Source organism: Protobothrops mucrosquamatus, unplaced genomic scaffold (genome assembly GCF_001527695.2).
Source record: "Protobothrops mucrosquamatus isolate PMUCROS unplaced genomic scaffold, P.Mucros_1.0 scaffold586, whole genome shotgun sequence".
NCBI classification, from domain to species: domain Eukaryota; kingdom Metazoa; phylum Chordata; class Lepidosauria; order Squamata; family Viperidae; genus Protobothrops; species Protobothrops mucrosquamatus.
The window spans coordinates 72,923-96,076 of record NW_015386886.1 but is presented as its reverse complement, the minus strand read 5'-3'; the positions used below and the strand labels follow the sequence as shown (position 1 = coordinate 96,076).

Here is a 23,154-nt window from a genome sequence, read left to right as displayed (position 1 = left end):
TTCGCACAATCCAACCCAGGTATAGGGAAGATCAAAATAGCTCAAGTCAGAGTAAAGTCCAAAGAAAGGAACAAACTTCCAGGGTCGGTTTGTCTGCGTATAGTCACTCACGGTTAAATTTAAGTTGCAGCGGTGGCGGCGGCTTCTAGCTTCGCCGAGGCGAAGGCGTCCTGGATCGCGGAGGTTCCTCGGGGCTCCGGAGGAGTTCTAACCTACATCGTCCAGATCGGACGACTCGGGAACTCAACTCCTACCCCGGGCAGCTCACCGATCCCCTTATGCCCGGGGGAAAGGTATCAAGCCGTTTGACAGCTAGTGCTCGCTGTCAAAGCGGCTTTTACGCGAAGACAGGCGGGAGGCAGCAACAGCTGCGTCCGACGAGGTCGCCTGCTCACCGGAAGTCCTGGAATCCCTGAGTTTTGAAGCGCCCTGTGTGACTGCACGGAAAGGAGCGCTCCGTTTCTCAAGTGCCCCATTCCAGGCATACGGAGCTTGCAGTCTCTGTCAGATCTCCATTGGGATAAAAAGTATTTCAGTGCCTATAGAGCACTTCCAAATGAACGCTCCCTCCAGAGGCTTGTTTTCACCAGGAAGGGCTTGAGAAATGGCTTTTTCTGGTGAAAACGGAGCCACAAAGCGAGGCGCTCCATTTCTAAGTGTGCATTTGCATGTAGACAGAGCTTCCAATTTCCTAAAGGTCTCCGTCCTGGTGAAAATTGTTCCGGCAGTGGTGGAAAGGAGTTGGGGGTGGGAGCAAACACCACTAGAGTTCAGGCTCCCATTCTCTGCAAAAGAGGATCGGTGCCTGAACTCGCACGATATTACGGGCACCCAGGAGCTTCCATCGACTCTCCTCTCCCTCAAAGATAGAAACCGCGGCAGAGAGGAGACGGATCTTTTCAAGGTAAGTGAGTCCTGCGCAGCAGGAAGGAAGGGAGAAGCATGAGGTATCTTAATGGGTCGGGGAAGCCTTGGGGGCCTATTCCATCACTACCCCCCATGGCCTTCCCCACCCTGAGATACCTGCGTCTTAATGAGCAATGGAGTGATCTCATTTGAAGTACGAGATTCACTCTACAAGTTTTTGATTTACGAGTGGAATGGGCAGGCTCCATTACACTCGTAACTAGAGGACTACCTATACTCTATTGTGACTTCTACCTGCTCATCTTGATTTATTTAGTCTATTGAAGAGGGGTTGACTGGATGAAACAGGAAATGGTAGAATATATATTTGCATGATGGAATAATGCTGCCAATCTTAAAAGAGAGTCCAGCTGGTTTTGATGAAACCTTTGGATGTAAAGGATTTTGCCAAGTAGCAACAATCCTTTTAAGAGCAGTGTACTTAAGTGGATGATTTCTCTGCAACTGCAGTTCTTGGAAAGTGTGACTTGGTTTTGGATTACCTGTAGGTGTCCTAATAGATGGCTTCTGGGAGTTGGGAGATGCAATTGGCCATGAGTCTTTCCAGGTCATTTTTGTTGCAGTGACACATATTGGGCAACTCGCTACATAATTTTCTATATCTTTTTTCATGCCTGGCCACCAAAATTGATGTTTGGTTAAATGCAGCTTTTTTTATGAAGATATGTCCTGCTGTTTTCGAGAGATGGCTCCAGTGGAGGACCATGGTTCTTTGGGTTAGGGGGACATACAGTCAGGTTCCCACCCAGGCTAAATCATCTCACATGGTGACCTCCCCCTTATGTGAATCAAACCACTCATTGCCATTTAGAGTGCTTTGAAAGCACTTCTTAGGTCTTTCACATTTTCACATCTAGTTAGAATATAAAATACTGGATATTTAGTCATTTGGTAATTTTTTTCAAGAGATAATTATATCAAGTTTGTAATTCTTCTGTTTAAAAACTATCTCTCAGTAATCCTAAAATATTCCTTGAAATAACTGCAGTTTATTATTGATTGCCGCTTCAGTGTGAAAAATGCAAAAGATTATAAAGAAATACATGCAGTTAACACTTGCTTTTTTTTTTCTGTGCAGACCAGCTTAGAAGAGGAAGAATTTGTGAAAGAAGCTGCTTCTCAAGTGCAGAAAACATTTCAAGCCAGCATTTCAGTGGCATCCAATATCCTTGGTAATAAAATGCTAGGCATAGTTTGCTTATCCATAGATTAGTGTTTTTCAGATAGTACTGGGAGCACAATTGATTTTCCACCTAAAAGAAAGGTTTACAAATTATAAAGCCTGTTCTCACACCAACTTGAGTACTAAAAACAGAAACAATGGTAAATTGATAGTTGTGATGGTATAGGAGTTCCTTATGGTGACAGAGAACACTATCTCAGAGATTATGAGATATGTTTTTATTAATTATAGGGTTAGGATTAGGGTTAGGGTTAGGTTTTTAAAAAAATAACATTCTTAATATTTAGCAAAAAGCATATTGTCTGGATTCATGTATTTAAAAAACTAAGTAAGAGTTAGTTTCTATATTATCATAATCAATATGTTAGTTAATCTCTCAATAGTCTTCTTCTTACTAGTATATATTCAATGTTACATAATACACATCATATTCCTTTCTCTCTAATTCGCTTTTCTAGCCATTGATAAATTTTTTCCCATGTTCTAAAGTACACTGAGTCTTCTTTCTCTTTTATCTTTAATGTCAATCTGTCCATTTCTGCACAATCTAAAAAAATTTTAATTAGTTTTTTTCCATTGGTAGGTTTTCATTTTTCCAATATTGGGCAAATACAATTCTTGCTGCAGTTAATACTTGTAAAATTAAGTACGGTATATACAATCTTTCTCATAGTTTCCTCCTATTATGCCTAACAGGAACAATTCTGGCTTGAAATCTATATGTTTTTTAGTCATTTTTTCCAACCATATATGTATTTTTGACCAAAATCTTTTAGCTTTAGGGCATGTCCACCAGATATGATAATAAGTACCTGGTTTTTGTTTACATTTCCAACACTTGTTTGATGTATTTTTAAACATTTTCGCTAATCTCACCGGTGTTAGATGCCATTTGTAAAACATTTTGTATAAAGTTTTCTTTGTAAGCCACCGCTTTCGTTAATTTAGCATTTCTTTCCCATAATCTTTGCCAGTTTTCTAATTCTATATTATGTCCAAACTCCTTTGCCCATGTTATCATTGCTTCTTTTACTTATTCCTCTTCCATCTTTAAGCTTAACAAATATTTATAGAGTTTCTTAATCAATTTTTCATCTGTTTTTAGCAGTATCTGGTCAAATTCTGTCCTTTATAAAATCCCATTGATTTAGCATCTTTTTCATATCTCATTTGAATTTGTAAATATGGCCACTATGATAAATCAATACCTTGTTCTTGTAACGCTTGTCTGTCTTTCAGTTTCCCTTCATTGTCCACATATCTTTATAGGTCACAACTGTCTCATAGTTAATTAAATTTGGGTAAGCAAATGCTTCCATTGTTGAAAGCCATCCGGGTATTTTAATATAAATTTTCGCTTTTATTTTTTCCCATTCTAGAAGAAGTGCATTTCTTATAAAATGGTTTTGAAAGTATCTATGTATTTTATTCTTCCCATATGACAGAAAGGCATTGCATCCAAATTGTAGGTCATGCCCCTCTAGGTATAATAGTCTTTTATCTCTAAGCATTATCCACTCTTTTAGCCATGTTAATGTAGTTGCTTGGTAGTATAGCGTCCAGTCTGGCAGTCCAAATCCTCCACTTTCTTTCGCTTCTTGTAACACTTTCAGTCTAATTCTAGCTTTTTTTCCTTGCCAGATATATTTCAGTATTGTTGTATTTAGTTCATCAAAAAAGATTATTCCCAGTCTTATAGGTATCGTTTGAAATAAAAAGAGTATTTTTGGTAAGATATTCATTTTCACTGTTGCTATTCTCCCCAGTATTGAAAGTTGTAATTTTTTTCCACTTTTCCAGATCCAATTTTATTTGTTTTAACAATCTTACATAGTTGTCTTCTTTTATTGTTGCACATCTTGCTGTTAAATAAATTCCCAAGTATTTAACCTTTTTGACTATTTGAAGGTTTTTTTTTCTAGTTGATTTTTTTGTTTTTCTGTTAGGTTTTTAATTAGCACTTTAGTCTACTTTAGTCAATCCTACCACTTCTCCAAATTCTTCCTTTTCCCCCATAAGCTTAACACTTGTTTCAAGTGGTTCTTCTGATATGAAAACCAAGTCGTCTGCAAATGCTTGTAGTTTGTATTTTTCATCTTTTATCTCCAATCCTTTAATTTCTATATCTTGCCTGATTTTTGTTTTACAAATTTTTATTAATTTTCAAATAAACAAATTATTAATACAAATATGGTGCACATAAAAAAGAAAAAAAAACCTATTAAACATCATATTTTCAGAGGTGATCGGCAGTCCCCCCCCCCCGCATCCACCCTCTCTTTCACCCTTCCTACCTACTTCCCTCTTCCTTTCCTCCCCTCCTACCCACACCTCTCTCCTCTTTCTCTTCCAACTACCCTACACATCCCACCTCCTTCTTTTCCTCAACCTTCGGATGCAGTTTGGGGGTACCAGCCGACCACCTTCTCTTCACAAAGAAAAAATTACATTATTTCTCTATAACATATTAATACACCAAATTTTATATAACTCTACCCCCTTCATCCCCTCCCCCCCGGACTTCCCAGAACTGAATACAGGGATAAGCACATAACATCCCAAATCTAAATAAAGCTACCCAAACATAATACAATCAAATATTAACATACTTTAACTCTAATATACAATAATAAACATAAATATGAAATATAGTAATATATAAATTATACTAAGTAAATAAAAATAATAAAAAAATTAATCAAAAGCAATATGATAATTATTCATTTCATACTTTCTCTGAATATAATCTATCCATCGTCTCCAAATCAAAATAAATTTTTCTTGAGATTGATCTTTCAAATATGCGGAAATCTTGGCCATTTCTGCAAAATATGACACCTTCAATCTCCAATCGTCCATAGTAGGTAATACATCCTTCCAATTTTGAGCGACCAATAACCTTGCTGCTGTTATGCAGTACAGCATCAAATTCATTTCTTTAAAATCCAAATTTTCCATAATACCCAATAAAAATAATTGCGGTGTGAATTTTATCTTTTTCTTAAAAATCTGTTGGATGTTCCACCAGATCTTAATCCAAAAAGCCTTTACATCCCTACATGTCCACCAAATGTGATAATAAGTTGCATCTAAATTACCACATCTCCAACATTTAGGCTGCAAGTTAGGATACTTTTTGGGGGTCTAAATGCTACCTATAAAACATTTTATAAAAATTTTCCCTTAAATTCTGTGCTTGAGTAAACTTCACATTTCTTACCCAAATTGCTTCCCATGTATCCAGCATAATTGGTTCTTGAATATTTTGAGCCCATTTAATCATGCAATCTTTAACTAATTCTGTTTCCGAATCCAGTTCTATTAAAACACTATAAATTCTCCTAATATGAGCTCTACTTTGATCTTTAATCTGCTTTATCCAATTCACATCTTCCAAAGTTAAACCAAGCTTTTGATCTAGACGCCACCTATCAACCAATTGACTATATGAGAACCAGGAATGGAGAATATTGTCTCGTTTCAAATCTTCCAATACTTTAAATTGCCAATCCTGTCCCCTTAAGATAAGTAAATCCTTGTAAACAATCCCCTCCAATTTAACTCAACCTGATTTTTTACTCAATACTTCCAGTGTTAATATAAATAATAGTGGAGATATTGGATATCCCTGTCTTGTGCCTTTTTTAATGTCAAAGTTTTCTGTAAAATTTCCATTTACAATTACTTTGGCTGTTTGTTTATGATAAATTGTTTTGATTACATTTGTAAAATTTTCTCCAAAATCCATTTCCTCTAGTTGCTGGAACATAAAGTGCCAGTTTACATTGTCAAACACTTTCTGTGTATCTAGAAACATTAAAGCCATCTGTTTCCCTGTATGAATTTCATAGTACTCTAAAACATCTAGGATCATTCTTAAGTTATTTTTTATCTGTCTTTTAGGTAGAAAGCCATTTTGGTCTGTATGTATAAATTCGGTCAGAAATTTCTTTAGTCTTTCTGCTATTATTGAGGTGAAAATTTTATAGTCTACATTTAATAACGATATTGGTCTGTAGTTTTTTATTTGCGTCAAGTCAGAATCTTCTTTGGGTATTAAAGTAATGTTAACTTCAGTCCATGTATTTGGTATTTTAGCCTCCAAAAGTATTCATTACACAGTTCTTTCAATATTGGGCTTAATATATCTTGTAATGATTTGTAGAGCTCTGCAGGTAATCCATCTGGGCCTGGGGTCTTATCATTTTTTGCCTTTTTATGGCCTTTTTTTATCTCCATCATTGATATTTTTCCATTTAATATGTTTTGAATATTCTTTGGAATTTTTGGTAAGTCTGCTTTTTTTAGGTACTGCTGTATTTTTTCTTTTGAAATTTCCTCTGCGTTGTAAAGTATCTTGTAAAAAGTCTTTAATATTTTTTTTAATTGTGTCATTTTGAAACTATAATTCACCTTTTGGGTCTTGCAACTTGTTTATCAGTTTTTTCTCTTTTTCTTTTTTTAGTCTATATGCTAACCATCTCCCCGGTTTACTGGCATTTTCAAAAAAGTTCTGTTTAGCCCTTTTAATCTGTTGAGCCATTATTTTTGCCTCTATTAAGTTTAATTTATGTTTTATTATCTCCATTTGCTTTTTAAGTATTTTCTTTTGTGGGTCTATTTGTAGTTCTAATTCTAATTTTCTAAATTCTTCCTTCAACTTTAACTGTTGTTGTTTTCTTTCTTTATTCTTTTTAGCAGTATAGGTTATACCCAACCCTTTGAAATATGCTTTACCTGTGTCCCACACATTTTGAAGTGACGTCTCTTCTTCCTTATTTATTTTAAAAAAGAAATTCATTTCCTTTGTCGCTAGTTATATAAATTCTTTTTCTTTTAATATAGATTTGTTCAAGGACCATCTTAATTTTTTCTTGGCTCCTCTCCAAGTCATCTTTATTGGATTGTGATCTGCCCAGATATTAGTTTCTATCTCTATATCTTGTATCATCATACTAAGTTCCAAGGATATCCATATCATATCAATTCTAGAGAATGATTTATGTCTATTTGAATAAAATTTATCTTGCAGGTTTTTTGGATTTTTTTCTCTCCATATGTCTTGAATACAGAGTTCTGCCATTTTTAAAAATGCTTTAGATAATACGTTTCTTCCTTTCTTCCCTTGTTTAGTGCTTTTATAGTCCAAAGTTCCATCTATTATTGCACTGAAATTTCTCATTATACAAAAATTTTGATAGTCCAATTCTAATATTTTTTTATATAGTTTTTGGTAAAATTGTTCTTGTTTATCATTTGGTGCATATATTGCTGCCATCAGTATCTGTTTTTGGTCCATCATTGTTTCTATCATTAATATTCCTCCCTCTTCATCCGCATACATTTGTTTAGGCTTCATCATTTCTTTAATATATAGGGCTATTCCTCTTTTCTTTTGTTGTGCTAATGGAAAATGGAGTTTACCAATTTTCAGTTGTTCTAACAATTTATGGTCTCTTAATATGTGTTTCTTGGAGGCAAATTATATCTATTTTAAATTTTTGTAGTCATGTAAAAAAATTTCCTTTTTGAGGGGGAATTCAGTCTGTTTATATTCATTGACAGAATCCCACTCTACTTCTCCATCTCTTTCAATTATATCTAGGTCTTAATCTTCTAATTGATCTTACCTGTCTCTGTTCTCTTGGTCTTGCCCCTTCTTCTGTAAATGTATTTTTAATTTCTTCTTCCTCTCTTGGTTGAGTTGCTCCTTCTATGGTTGTCTCTTCCTGTCTCTTTGTTTCTCTCGCTGTACCAGATTCAAAGTCACTGCCTTCCATAAATGCTTTATGGTTGTCATAGAATTCCATTGCTTTAAGTGGTGTATCCAATCTGTATCTTTTCGTATCCCAATAAATTAAAATCTCTTCTGGGATCAACCATCTAAAGTTCACTCCTTTTTCAATTAATTTTCTGGTTAAAAATTGATATTCTCTTCGGGATTCTCTTATTCTTCTGGGAATTTGTTTGAGAACTACAGTTTCTTTTTCTTTATATTTCAAAGGATCATCTCTCACTCTTCTCAAGATCTCGTCTCTTATAGATCTTTTTAGAAATCTTACATGTACTTCTCTAGGGACTTTGTTTCTTCTCACGTAGTTTGAATTGACTCGATAGATTTGATCTAATTCTCTTTCCATTTCCTGTTTCCCTATTTCTAATGCGACAGCCAGTAATTCCATTATCAGATCTTCAAGGTCCTCTTCCTTATCTTCCACTATGTTTTAAAATCTTAAGAAGTAAGAAGCCTTTTCCATTTCCATGACAACTATTGAATGCTCTAGTTCTCCATTTATTTGCATCAATTTCTGGTTTTCATCTTTTAAGTCTTTTAATTTCTGGTCCACCTCTGTTGATTTATCTTCTAGTTTTTGAATCCTTTGTTCATTTTTTGTGATCATCTGTTTAAAATTTTCAAATTGAGAGTCCATATTATTAAGTTTTTGGTTCATTTTGTCAAGATCATCTTTCATCTCTTCATGATTTTTCATTGCAGCTGCCATATGAGTAGCAATTGCCTCTTGGATTGCTTGTAGTATCACTTGTGTTTCTTTCTGGAAGTTATTAACCTTTTCTTGTTGGAGCATTGTGTCAATTGATCTGTGATAGACTGGACTTGCAGAGGCAGAAGAGGGGGCAGAGGGTACTTTTTTGCCAGTTTTGGATAAATTTGGGACACTCATCTTAATCTTTTAATCATACTTTAATCCACTGAGTAGTTCAAAATTTATAATCCAATGAGCTCCTAACAGGTAGGAGAGGTAGGTAGAAAAAGGAAAAAGGGAAAAAGAAAGAAAATGTATAAAATTTACGCCAAGGTTCTGTGTTGTCAATCTTTCAAAATTATAATCCAAAGTATCTTGCTAATAGTAGTTTCTTGCCATTCATTCTGTCTCAAAACAACTTATAAAATTCCAGATCAAGCTGTATTTGTAATCCAAGGAAGTCCAATGACTTCAAAACAATTTATGTTTTAATTATAATCCATCCTGTAGAGAAAAGCAACCCAGATAGATTCTTCTCTTTTCCAGCCACAATCTCCAGGACTATAAATTCCAGGGACATCAAAGAGTTTAGTTTATAAACTGTATCTGGACGTCTAGCCAAGTTCTCACACTCCAACCACAAAAGCTTGATAAGTTTTTTAAAAAAACAAGGCCATGTGTAGTTCTTAGTTTTGCCACTCAATGTCATCAGATGTCCATTTTATATTTTCCCATCTGAGCTTTACAAAGTTATAATCCGATGGTTTCCAAACAAAAAATAAAATGTTTATGAACATTAAAGTTTCCTAAAATATTCTTCTGTCCCACTTATTATCTTCACAATATTGTTGTAAGTCTCTTTAATTTCCCCCAAAAGCTTAAACCACCTCTTGTATTTTCCAGGAGGGAGGAGTAAAGGAAAAGTTCCCCCCCTCCCTATAGCTTTGGAGATTTCTTGCTTTTCGGGAACTTTTTTCCAGAACCAGTATTTTCACTTGTAGAGAGAAAAGGAAAATAGTCTCACCCAGATCAGATATTTTGCTTTCCACTTAGCTGTAGTCTTTTTCTTCCGGCCAGCTTCTGTAGTCTTTTTCTTCCGGTCAGCTTCTGGCTGACAGAATGGGTGTGGTCAGCCTTCCTGCCAGTCCCGAGGGCTTCTTTGGCCCATTGCCAGCGGTTAGAATTCGGGTGTGGGAAACGGAGCCTCGTTCCCCTGCACCCGTGTTGACGCAATGTCACCGGAAGTCTCAGAGATGATGAGATATGATTTCTTCTATGTGGAATTGAGCTTTAGGCTTGGGCTGTTTAGTATGCCACCCATCTAGCTGCCCAGCTGTAGTCCTGGGAATCATTTTGAGACTGCTATTGGAGATCCCAGTAATCTTTCCCACCAGTCTTACAGTCACGGAAATTTAAATATATTTAAGCTCAAGTTTCAAACTTAGCCTGTTACATTTTTTCCCCCAACATCCAGTTGTCCCTGTCATTTATAAAATATGTTTATTTATAGTCACTTTCGTTTTTTCTCCCTTTTTGAGCACATAACCAAACACTTAGGGTGGTTTTTAATCTACCTATCCCAGGAGAGGGGTCTATTGTAGCTTGTGGCTGTAGTGATCATGGGTATGTCCCAAATAATATTGACTACAATACAGATAAAAAGACATGAGATCTGACCCTTACTTTGAAGCATATGAAAAATTATCTGAAGGTGGAGGTCATTAATGTCTATTCTTTGTTATGGTCAGAACAATTCCTTTTCAAAATGCCTGATGTCTCTGTGGATGGTGGGCCCATTTGGTTGGTACAGTTCAGGCACATAATAGAATCTGATGGATTGTAGAGTGCATGTAATGATGTTTCCTTATTGTCAGGGCAATTCCATCTGGTATTTTATTTGCTTCTGGAATATAGGTAGCTCTTGACTTACAACAGTTTGTTTAGTGATCGTTCAAAGTTACAACGGCACTGAAAAATGTGACTTATGGCCATTTTTTACAGTTACGACCTTTGCAGTATCCTCATGATCATATGATCAAAGTTCAGATGCTTGGCAGCTGGCTCATATTTATGACCGTTGCTGTGTCCCACAGTCATGTGATTACCTTTTGTGATCTTTTGACAAGCAAAGTCAATGGGGAAGCCAGATTCACTTAACAACTAGGTTACTAACTTATCAACTACAGTGACTCACTTAACCACTGTGACAAGAAAGGTCATAACTTGAGGCAATTGATGAAAAGGTTGTAAGGTTGTAACCACAATTGTGGTTGTAAGTCAACGACTATCTGTACAGAGAAATGGCCAGAATGCGGAAAGAGATTGCTTCTGCCAAACTTCTACCCAATTAGCAATCTTACACTACTTCTTGATTTACTAAGGAGCTGAGGGAAATGATTGAAAAGATATCTAGAATGATTGCAGTGGAAAACCTGGAGAGGACCCAGCAAATGTTGATAAAAGCTCATAAGAGCAGTGGATTGTGAATTCTCATCTGAGCTTGTTGCATCCACAGATTCTTTCCAGCAGTTCTGGGTTACCGAGACTTCTTTAGGAATAAGATGTTTCCAGGCTTACAAGTTTCTTGTAATTGCTCAGGGTTAGATCTCCTTAGAACAGAAACCATTGTGATGAGGAAAGTGGTGTCTTGTATGATCCTATGCTTTGTTTGTGTTTACCAAGCCCAAGGAAATGGATAGGCTCTTTTAGTAAGAACTCTATAACCTGTGGAATTGATCTATGTCCTTCCTGATTTCTTCAGATAGGTGTGCTGTGAGTGGCTAGATTAGGGAAACTGAAAACACTTACTTTGAGAAAAAGTGTCCTGTAGCACAGTCTGCTTTAAAACAGAAAGTTGTGTGTCATCTCTTGAAGAACCTCACCCTTCCGCTTTGATTCATGTTTTTGACAATTTTTGATTTTTCTCCAACCTTCTCTTTTTAAGGAGAGTCATTTAGAAGTTAGTGGCAGCCCAGGTACAGAAGCTCCTAGAAAAAATGGATTATCTGGATTTCTGTCACTCAGAATTCAGACCCAGTAATGGGATGGAAATGGCATTGATCTCCTTGGAAATGACTTCTGTCTGAACTTTGTAAGGCAGTGTGTGGGCTCTTTTTGTCCTATTAGACCTTTCTTAGAGAATTTAGCTTGTAATTTCCAATCCAATCATTGTTATATTTGTTCTTTTCCAGTCATCTATCACCTTTTCCCCTCATTTCTTAATAATGATGGATATGTGCATCCTTTTCATCCATGGCTCATACATGGAACTGTTAGCATAGTTCCTCTCCAAGCATAATTTGGATGAACAGATACTACTTGGAATAAATGATCCTGCAAATATCCAGATTCCATGTTGGACTCCATAAGTTATTACTAACACCATGAAACAAATTGTTAACAAATATAACTTCCAAAGTACTTATGGCCATTTGGATGCTGGAGTTAGTATATAAACATTACAATCTCAAAAGAGTACGTTGCTGTATATTGGTCCATTTGGGATGTGGCAACAGTGACTGTTGTCAGTGCCTCTTATTCCAGGGATACCCATAATGACAACTAGTGGAAGCTGGGTGAATATTCTCAACTTGGCATAATTTTCATATTGATGATGCTGTACCTCAGACTGCCAAATAATTAATCTTTCCCACCAGTCTTATAGTCATGGAGTTTCGATCTTAACCTGTTACGATTTTTTTTTTCAAAATCCAGTTGTCTCTATTTTTTAAAAAAATCTATTTGTTTACAGTCACTTTCCTTTCTTTCCCCCTTTTGAGCACATATTTAAAGTTCCTGCTTGCTTTGATCAACAGCTCACAAGGGGCTGCAATTAGACATTTTGAAGGAAGTACCGTATTTTTCGCTCTATAAGACGCACTTTTCCCCCCCAAAAAGATGGGGGGAAATGTCTGTGCATCTTATGGAGCAAATGCCGCCTCCCACCGCGCCGCGCCGCGTCCCGCGCCTCCGTGTCTCAAGCCTCTGTGGCACAGAACTGCTGGCGTTATGCTTGGGCGGAAGACTTTTTCTTTTACAGATGGGGCAGGTGAGCCTGACATTCGCGCGCAGGCAGGACCCCGCCCGCCGAGCCACCGCTTCCCCATCGCCCTCCACGCCAGCCGGCTCCGTCTCCAGACCTCCCAGCTGACGGGCGCAGGTCCGGGGGTCGCCAGCTGACGGGCGCAGGAGTTCGGCGCTGCAGCGGCCTCACCTTCGCCCTCCGCACCGGCCAAAGCGTTGGCTGATGTTCCAGCTGACGGGCGCAGGTCCGGGGGTCGCCAGCTGACAGGCGCAGGAGGTAGGCGCTGCCGCGGCCTCCCAGCCACTTGCTTCTTCGGCTGGAGCAATTGCAAGGGCTTGCATGGTCGCCGGCGGCGGGGAGCGCGTCAGCGGCCCTTGGGGACCATGCAAGCCCTTGCAATTGCTCCAGCCGAAGAAGCAAGCGGTTGGGAGGCCGCGGCAGCGCCTACCTCCTGCGCCCGTCAGCTGGCGATCCCCGGACCTGCGCCCGTCAGCTGGAACGTCAGGCAACGCTTTGGCCGGTGCGGAGGGCGAAGGTGAGGCCGCTGCAGCGCCGAACTCCTGCGCCCGTCAGCTGGCGACCCCCGGACCTGCGCCCGTCAGCTGGGAGGTCTGGAGACGGAGCCGGCTGGCGTGGAGGACGATGGGGAAGCGGTGGCTCGGCGGGCGGGGTCCTGCCTGCGCGCGAATGTCAGGCCCACCCGCCCCATCTGTAAAAGCAAAAGTCTTCCGCCCAAGCATAACCTTTAAGGATTTTAAGGATCTTTGAGAGGGAGAGAGAAATAGAGGGAGAGAAAGAGGGAATGAGAAATAGTATGTGCGTCTTATGGTCAGGTGCATCTTATAGAGCGAAAAATACGGTATTTTGTATAGCTCTGGAAAAGAAGAATTTATTTTGGAAAATCACACATGTATTCAATGGAAATGTTTTTATTCATCTGAAATTCCAATTAACAGGTGGCTAAGATCTTACAGTTTTTCTGGCAAGGTTTTTCAGAAGTAGTTTACCGTTGTCTGCTTCCTAAGGCTGAGAGAGCTAAAATCAGAATAGTGGAGTTGGAAAGGATCATAAAAATCAGCTAATCCAATCCTTTGCAGTATACAGGAAAACCAGTTAAACCATCCTTAAGAGTTGATTGTTCAATCTCTCAGAGATGGGTAGCCCAGCTTTTAAGCAAAAAGTTATTTTCCATCTTTTTTGAAGATCAGAAAGATACATCAGAATAAATCCCAACTGCCATTATTTCATAACATTTTGCTACAGGGAATCCTCAGGTTACAACTACTCATTTAATGACCATTTGAAATTACAATGTCACTGAATGCAGTGTCCCCATAATCACATGTTCACAGTTTGGGCGCAAGGCAACTGGCTTGCAATTTTAGCATTTTGTGATCATAGGATTTCTATTTGTGACCTTCCCTGCTGGCTTCCAACAAACAAAGTCCGTGGGAAAATTGGCAGGAAGCCACAAGTCACTGTTGCTGCCAGCGCTTTCTCTCCTGGGGTGCTTCCAGGGAGCATGGGAATCTTGTTTTCCATAGTACACACCCACAGCATCTGCCTGACCATTTTCTAGTGCCTGACCATGGCATCCATGTGTGTGTCAAGGTTGAATTGCTAAGATGCCTACTAACTTATATTGCTACTCAACTTGTCATAGAAAAGGGGGAGGGATAGAAAGTGTGGGGAGAAAATGGGATTCTGAGAAGCTGTCCACGGACTGTGAGAGCCTACAAGAATGCCAAGGTTACTAACGCAGGTGTCAGATGGAGAAGTGGACCATTCTCATAACAAACCAAAGAGATATGATTGGGCAATGTGAACACCCTGTGAGTGGGGGCTAAGGGAAGCTATTGTTAACTTGGCAAAATTTCTTGCAGGAAAACCAGAGCTGGTTTTGCTTCTTCAGTTCTGAGATGTGTATTTAATAAATTCTTTTATAGCGCTTCAAAGCCTTGAAGATTCGTTGATTTTGAGTTCGCTAGTCAGACAGTTGACATTGTACTTCATAGCACCCATTTGTATTCTGTAGAAACTTCTTGCTTGTACTCCATGGCAGCCACTTGCCTGTAATGCCTGACCACAGTATCTGTCCACCCATTCATACTCCACAGTGCTATCCAACCCACCTGTAGCTCTTGCCTGGGACACAGTTTGTGGCAGAAACAAACGCTTCTGGATTCTGGCCTTCTTCCATGTCATAGTCATGTGAACTCTCTACAGGAAGTCCTCGACATACAAGAGTTCATTTAGTGACCATTCAAAGTTACAATGGACTATTCAACGTTACAATGGTTATGCCCAGTTTTCACATTTATGACCATTGCAACATCCCCATGGTCTTGTGATCAAAATTCAGATGCTTGGCAAGTGGTTATAATGGTTGCAGTATCCTGAGGTCATGCAATCACCTTTTGTGATCTTACAAGCAAAGTCAATGGGGAAGCCAGGCTCACTTAACAACCATATTACTTAAGAACTGCAGAGATTCATTTAACAACTGTAGCAAGAAAAGTCATAAAATGGAGCAAAATTCACTTAACAACTGTCTTGCTTAACAACAAAAATTTTGGGCTCAATTTTGATCATTAAGTTGAGGACTACCTGTATTTAATAGCCCAGGCAGTCCTCGCTTATTGAATGCAGTGGGGATTGCAGGGATTGTCATCACTAAGAAATGATGATGTCACACTTTATGACCACACTGCTTAGTGATGGAATTTCCAGTCCCAAACACCATTGTTAATTGAGGACTATCTGTATCTTCATTCGATTGCTCATGACATCCTTTGCCAACCTTAGTTTACTCTCAACAGTAATTTTACTGATATCTTCAATACAGTTAATTCCAAACTATTTTCAGGTCTTCGTTAAGTTTTTTGAGCTGCACATTGTTATTTTCCTGCAGTCTCCCATTTTTTTCTGATTGAATTATTTGAATAGGTGCTTTCGTATCTTTTTTCAGGAATTCTCATCGGCTTTGTTTAGGATTGAAAACTAAGCAGGGTAAATCTTCTTAGTACTTGGAAACCACCATGAAATCTTAGTGCTAAAAGCTAGACCTGGAGCTTGAAAATAACATTCTGAGTTTGTCAGGTAATGGATATGCCTCTTAAGCTTGGGTCAGTGGATGTTGCTTTATTGCTATTATTAGAATTTTGTCTAATTTTTTTATTATTCATTCAACTCAAGCCTACAAACATATCTAATTCTCCTGCCTCCTGTTTTTCTCCAGAATAAATGTGAGGTGGGTTGGGCTGAGAGTGACTGGCCCAAAGTCATCCAATTGGCTTTCATGTCTAAGGGAGGCCTAGAACTAACAAGTTCTTTTTCCTATTATTCTCACCTACCAAGGAATTCTACTTACCATTGCCCTGAGCTTATTCAAATCTACATTTTAAGTCCAAGAAACAGGTTCCAATCATTCAACTTTAATTTCCATTAAAATTAAGAATTCTGGAGTTTCTTGCTTGCTTTAATTAGTGTGTATGTATGTTCACTTCTTCAGCTATGTCTTTTATATCAGTATCGAAGTCAGTGACAGCTGATTCTTTTGTTTGTGCTCCACTTTCCGAAGGAGAAAATTGTCAGCAAGGCAAGCCTTAAATGTCCTATATGGATTTTGCTTAAGCAGATTTGTCACTACAGATGCGAGTAATGTACTCTCTGGGTATAATTTCCTTAAGATTATTTCCACTTGTACCTGCATAGTACAAAATTTCCCATTTCAGTTACAATACATGACACAAATAATGATTCTATAGATATTAGGAGAGTATGTTCCACAACGGTATCCTTTTTTACTATATTCAGTTTCTGCCCTCATAAGTCCTTCAGAAATCCATTCACTCAATTACTGAAGGAAATTTGTGCACCAGCTAATGTCTATTGAGGCACAAAGATGTATGCTTACAAAAATCATAGGGCTGGAAGGTCCATTGGAGGTCTTCTAGTCCAATCCTCTGCCCAAGGCAAGAGTCTTGTTAATGTTACTCCATTGATATGTTAGTCCAATAATCTCTGCCATGTTTAAAACCCGTGTAACTTTCTGGACATTTGTAAAACTGGAATAGCAAATCTTTTTTGCTGTGTAGTTGGAAGGATCCTGTAAGGTAGTCCTCAACTTACGACTAACAACAGTTAGTTTAGTGATCGTTCAAAGTTACAAAGGCACTGAAAAAAGTGACTTATGACCGTTTTTCACAGTTATGACCTTTGCAGCATCCCCATGATTATGTGATCAAAATTCAGATGCTTGGCAATGGTTCATGTTTATGACCATAGCTGTGTCCCAAGGTCATGTGATCATCTTTTGCAACCTTCTGCCAAGCAGAGTCAGTGGGGAAGCCAGATTCAGTTAACAACTGTAGCAAGAAAGGTCATAAAACGGGGCGAAACCCATTTAACAAATGTCTTACTTAAACAACAGAAATTTTGGGCTCAATTGTGGTATAAGTTGAGGACTACCTATATAAGACTGAATTTGATAGTATAGCTGAATTTGGTGCAATTATGTTTAAGCCTCCAAATTAGATCGGAAGTTACTTCTTATAAATGAGACAAATGATTATATGTTTATTTAAAGAAAGTATGAGTATTAATATTGCCTAAATTTTTTATTGTTATATATTGTTTTCTCAGGACTTGAAAACATGCAAGCTGAACAGTACAAAATGGCTTTTTCCTGTTTCAAGCTGGCTGCAGATCAGAACTATAGCAAAGCCCAGTACAATGTAGGATTATGCTATGAACATGGAAGAGGCACCACAAAGGACATGACTAAGGTTTTCCAGTCCCATTTGTTTTATTCAGCCTATGTTACCGCTTTATGTAGAAAACTGAGTGAGAGGGAATCATTTATTAAGTGCCTATTATGTCCTGGAACATAGAGACAAGTTCAGTAGTTGCCCTTTGCTTTCTCCTATCTTGTTGCTTCTTCACTGCAGAAAAATTATCTTTGGTGGAAAGTGTTATGAAAGTGCAAAAGAGGTACACAACAATTGTACAACATTGCAGATAAGAAGGGAGAGAGCACTAAAGATACCACTTCTATATTAGTGTGAGTTTATATGTATTCATTTTCTGATGAGTTACAGACTTCAATCTAGAAAGAAGACAGCCTGCCTATTGATACGTACAAGGAATGGATATGCTGTGGTACTAATTGTGCAGGTCAGCAGCTTTAAATGCTGTTGAAAATAAGAGAATTTTTTTCTTTGGGTTATCCTTGTCTTCTGAAGTAAGTTGTGTGTCAGGTCAATCTTGATTTCTGGAAACTGCTGGGACTAGTCTTTCAAATTTTCATGGCAAAGGTTTTTACTTGCAACTTTACCAAACTGACTCTCCTTTTAAAGTAGATACAAGCTATTAATATTTTGTTTCTTTGTACTTGTAGCTAAGACTTGCAAAGCACTCGAGAGATGTATCATAAAGTGCATTTGAGTAAATGAGCAGATGTCAGGATCCAGTTATATTTCCTTTCTATCTATCTCCTCTGATCTAAAACCAATTCTTACCCTTTCCTGGGTCCTGCCATACTCCCAAGGGGGGTTATTACTTTCACTATTCACTACAAAGTAACCTTTTGTTTATTCACCTCTGCTAACCATTACAATGTAACCATTTGCCTCTTATCCTATGCACCTCTGAACTTTTCCTCCTTACTGGGCAACTAGGAAAGGGGGGGGGGGGGTTGAAAATATACAGCCTCCGGAATCTGGTTTATTTATCCATCATCAAGTAAGGAGCTGTTGCATGATCATGTACAACGGAGCCGGATTGATGTTATCTTGATGTTTACGCCTAGAAATCTGCCAGTCTGAATCCCCGGGAAGAACTGCAGGATGGGGGTTGCTTAGAGACACTTTAAAACATTGATTTGTGAGGGAATCCCTCAGATCCTGTCTATTATGCTTGCTATCAATTTCTCTTAATAAAAGTTCCATTTCCAAGAATTTTGCTTTCTTAAGATGTGGATTGAAGTGGTTCTTATAGCAGCTTTCTTTTGATATATTAAAGTCACCACATGTTTTGTAAGATCTATATAGCTGTTTCCAAAGCTGTTCCCAACTGCTACTTTTTGGGGGCTTTTTTCCCCTCAGGTACCTTGCTTTTGGTGTAGAAGCCTGGCCTTCTGTGGTTTCATTTGTGCTTAAAGCAGGGGTGGGAATCTCTGGGTGTATGAGTTACCATGTATTCTCCACCTTGCCTTGCCTTGCCCCATCCCATACCAGTAGTAATTTTTTAAAAAACTCCTCCCTTGACAAGTGTAGATTGCTATGCAGTAATTATTTATTGTGTGGGATTACATCTGGATAAGGAAAACATATTCTGTGATGCAATTATATTTGTAAAAGCTTTCACTGGAGGCAACGGAAATGGGGAAAATATGTTATAATCTTGACTGACTTTGGGACCATTATTCTCTCTCAATCCAACCTACTTCACAAGTTTTTGTTCTGAGGAAAAATAAGAGGCAGAAACAGTATTTTCACTGCTGAGAGCTTCTGTACCAAAAGTAAGATAGATAGATGATGGATGGACGGACGGACGGACGGACGGACGGACGGACGGACGGACGGACGGACGGACGGACGGACGGACAGACAGACAGACAGACAGACAGACAGATAGATAGATAGATAAAAAAATGAACTGGGGAAACAGAATAAGGGGAAGTCATTCCTAATACAGTGATTTAGGTTTTTAGGACAATGGAAAGTTAAAGTGGCATGCAAAGTGGATTGGACCAGGAAATTTCAATTGAGAAATTAACGCTTTTTTCTTCATTTTTTTACTTATACTTTTAATGCATTCTGTAGTGCATGAATAGCATACTTTTCAGTATTCAGATTGGCTGTTTAAAACTGAAAAAGTATTTTGAAGGCTATAGATTGATTAATTTTGCCTTAGAAAATTTTCATTATAAAATAAATATCTTTTAAGATTCCTCATTAACATAAAGTTTTATAATAAAGCAGCCCTGCAAAATATTTTTCAATGTCCTATCTATCATTTGTCTATCAAATCTATAACAGATTAATAGAGTTGGAAGGGACCTTGGAGGGTTTTCCTATGCACAATTAAGAGAAAGGTAAATAATAACAACAACAACAACAACAATAGAGTTGGAAGGGACCTTGGAGGTCTTCTAGTCCAACTCCCTGCTCAGGCAGGAAACCCTATACCATTTTAGACAAATGGCTGTCCAGTCTTTTCTTAAAAACTTCCAGTTTTGGAATATGCACAACTTCTGGAGGAAGGTTGTTCCACTGATTAATTGTTCTAACTGTCAGGAAATTTCTCCTTAGTTCTAGGTTGCTTCTCTCCTTGATTAGTTTCCATCCGTTGCTTCTTGTCCTGCCTTCTGGTGCTTTGGAGAATAGCTTGACTCCTTCTTCTTTGTGGCAGCCCCTGAGATATTGGAACACTGCTATCATGTCACCCCTTGTCCTTCTCTTCATTAAACTAGACATATCCAATTCCAGCAACCGTTCCTTATATATTTTAGCCTCCAGTCCCCTAATCATCTTTGTTGCTCTTCTCTGTACTCTTTCTAGAGTCTCAACATCTTTTATGCATTCTGGCAACTGAAACTGGATGCAGTATTCTAAATGTGGTCTTATATATCTTATAAGGCATTATAAACTGGTATTAAAACTTCACGTGATCTTGATTCTATCCCTCTGTTAATACAGCCTATGACTGTGTTGACTTTTTTGGTAGCTGCAGCACACTGCTGGCTCATATTTAAGTGATTGTCCACTAGGACAGTAAGATCCCTCTCACAGTTACTACTATTGAGCCAGGTACTACTTATACTATACCCGTGCATTTGGTTTTTCTTGCCTAAATATAGAAGCTTACTTTTTTCATCTGACCATCTAGATTATATGACATATTTGTAAAATATATTCCGCAAAAGAATAATTTCATACACATATATGTGCATATGTGTATATCGCAGTTTTCTCATAAGTAGTAAATGTGTTTTGTCTCAAAAATTGCTATTTCTTTATAGGCAATCCTCTATTATCAGCGAGCAGCTCATCAGGGACACCTCTTGGCCCAATATCGCTATGTTAAATGGCTTTTCTGCTGCTGGTACAAAGCAGGTAATAACAGCTAAGTAAACAAGCAGTATTCTGACCTGGCAATTTTTTGTGGCCAACTTGCTGTGGGCCAACTTGCCATAGCCAACTCGCTGGAGGACAAGACTTACACTAATATCAAAGAAATAATGGAATAGAATCATTAAAGAAAGGATGCAAAAGGAGGGACAGAATGAAATGTGAATGGCAAAAATTAAAATAATTTATTTATTTTAAATAAGTGAAATTGTTAAATTGTCCCGCAGCAAGTTGTCCTGTAGCTAGTTGACCATGGTGAGTTGGCTGCAGCAAGTTGGCCGCAACGAGTTGGCTGTGACAAGTTGTCCCATTCTGCATTAAAGCTTGTTCATGTTTACAAGGTTTGAATTTATATGAAGTACAAATTTAATCTCTGTGATCCCTGTGTTCTTTCTCTCAGCTATGCAGAACCAGAATGAATTACCACTGAAAGAAAGAACATGTCTGTCGAGTCCATGCCTTCAGATCCTTGGTCAGCCACTGAGTGCTCACTTGGGACAGCCAACTGTTGGTTTGCTTCGCTCATGGAGCATAGGACATCTGGAAGATATGGCAGATAGTTCTGAACTGCAATCCTATTTGGGGCTATCTGATGAATTCTCCATCAAACTACAGCCTTTCCCTTGCTCTACACACAGGAATAATAGTTGATTAATGAGGACCATGAAGAAAATTTCTTTTCAGAAAGTTGAAAAAATATTGTTATGGTCCTAACTTACTTTTTATAAGATTAGAACCAGCTGGACATTTTGAAGTTATATTTAATTGTCTCATAAATGTATAACGACTTACCTGGTACTGAGGAAAGTAATTGTTATCATTGAATATTATAACCAAATCCTGCTTTGATGGACTATTTCATCCTACAAGTGTCTGTTGTAACTAACCTCAGGAAATTATAAGTATTAATGTGCTATATGACAACTTTTCTACAAACTTGCAAAATTGTCACCAAGCTAATTGCCTTCATTAAATGTTTTGGAGAAAATTTGTACTCAGTGTTTGAACTGAACATTCTCATTACAATCAGACCATGAAAATGCTGCATCCATAAAAGTGTATCTGTGGACTAATCTCACCCATACCATATGGCTTTCAAGCCTATGAAACATGATTTTCTGGATGCCTAGAATTCCGTGATGGCATTTGCTTTGATTCCAAAAGGACATTGAAAGATCTTGAAACAATGTTGAGATATTGCTGTAATGAAAACATCCAGTTAGGAAATTCATAAAACACACTGAGTTACAAGTATAAGAAACAATTATTTAAACTGGTTCTGCTATGGACAGAAATAATCTACACTTACCGATAGCATTAGCAATTGCACTTAGACTTATATACTGCTTAATAGTACTTTACAGCCCTCTCTAAGCAGTTTATAGAATCAGTATATTGTCCCTAACAATCTGAGTCCTCATTTTACTGACCTTGGAAGGATGGAAGGCTGAGTGAACTTAGAGCTGGTCAGGATCGAACTGCTGGCAGTCTGCAGAGTTAGCCTGCAATACTGAATTCTAACCACTGCACCACCACAGCTCTTCAATTTATGATGCTCTCATAAATAGCATTTAGAAAGAATTCAGTAACTGAATGTAAAATATATGATGTTCTAGGCCTACTATGGCATACTAGACATGCCGTAATATCTAGTGTGGTCATTGGAATGTCTTCCCTAAAACAAAATGCTGCAAAAATGGAATGTTTTGGAAAAAACAGAATTTGCATTCTCATCTTGTTAAAAATAAATACTGGCAGCAATTACTAACAGGTAAATTTCCTTATTTATCTGCTCCCATGCCATTCCTTCAACAATAGAATGGTTTCAAACTGTCCTAAAAGAAGACCCATCATACCAATTTCTGCAATGGGTTTCATGTGAAAGAATAACTAGCATTTCTCTAGAAAGAGCAGGTGTATAACTAGGTCAGCAATATTGTACCTGGAAACGAGGGGTGTCATCCCAAAACATTCTCATTCTCAAGAAAAGTTCTTTCCCAAATGGTTGGAATTTTTCTTGCATATGTTTGGATGTTTCTTATATAGAAATTGCCTTTGCAACTGCTAATTTCAATAACATTTCTCTTTATGTCTTGTATGCTGAGATTTGTTGCAGGAATCCCAGAATGAATTTTGTTGACTCAAAATCATCTCAAACAAAGCATTCATTGTATTTTCCAGGATGGGTCTATTTTACTTGATATTCATGAAGCCCTCATACCATCCTAGACAAATGGTTGTCCAATCTTTTTTTGAATGATGGAGGACTCACAACTCTGGGGGGCAAGTTAATCCCACTGCCAGGAAATTCCTTATTTCCAGGTTGGATCTCCTCTGACAAGCTTCCACCCATTGATTCTTATCCTGCCCTAAGGTGTTTTGGAGAATAAATTGATGCCCTCT

At 38.0% G+C, this 23,154-nt stretch overlaps 1 protein-coding gene across 2 annotated transcripts in view; it reads left to right on the top strand.

The window, feature by feature from the left end:
- DELE1 (DAP3 binding cell death enhancer 1) overlaps positions 1-21,859 on the top strand; it is a 40,638-nt gene extending 18,779 nt beyond the window's left edge. For both annotated transcript variants that reach the window (XM_015817420.1, XM_015817419.1), the window contains 4 exons: positions 2,006-2,099; positions 17,264-17,406; positions 20,643-20,736; positions 21,152-21,859. In XM_015817420.1, the coding sequence (XP_015672906.1) occupies positions 2,006-2,099; positions 17,264-17,406; positions 20,643-20,736; positions 21,152-21,402 (582 nt within the window). In that variant the 3' untranslated portion in view covers positions 21,403-21,859. The remainder of the gene's footprint in view (positions 1-2,005; positions 2,100-17,263; positions 17,407-20,642; positions 20,737-21,151) is intronic.
- Positions 21,860-23,154: the final 1,295 nt, after the last annotated feature.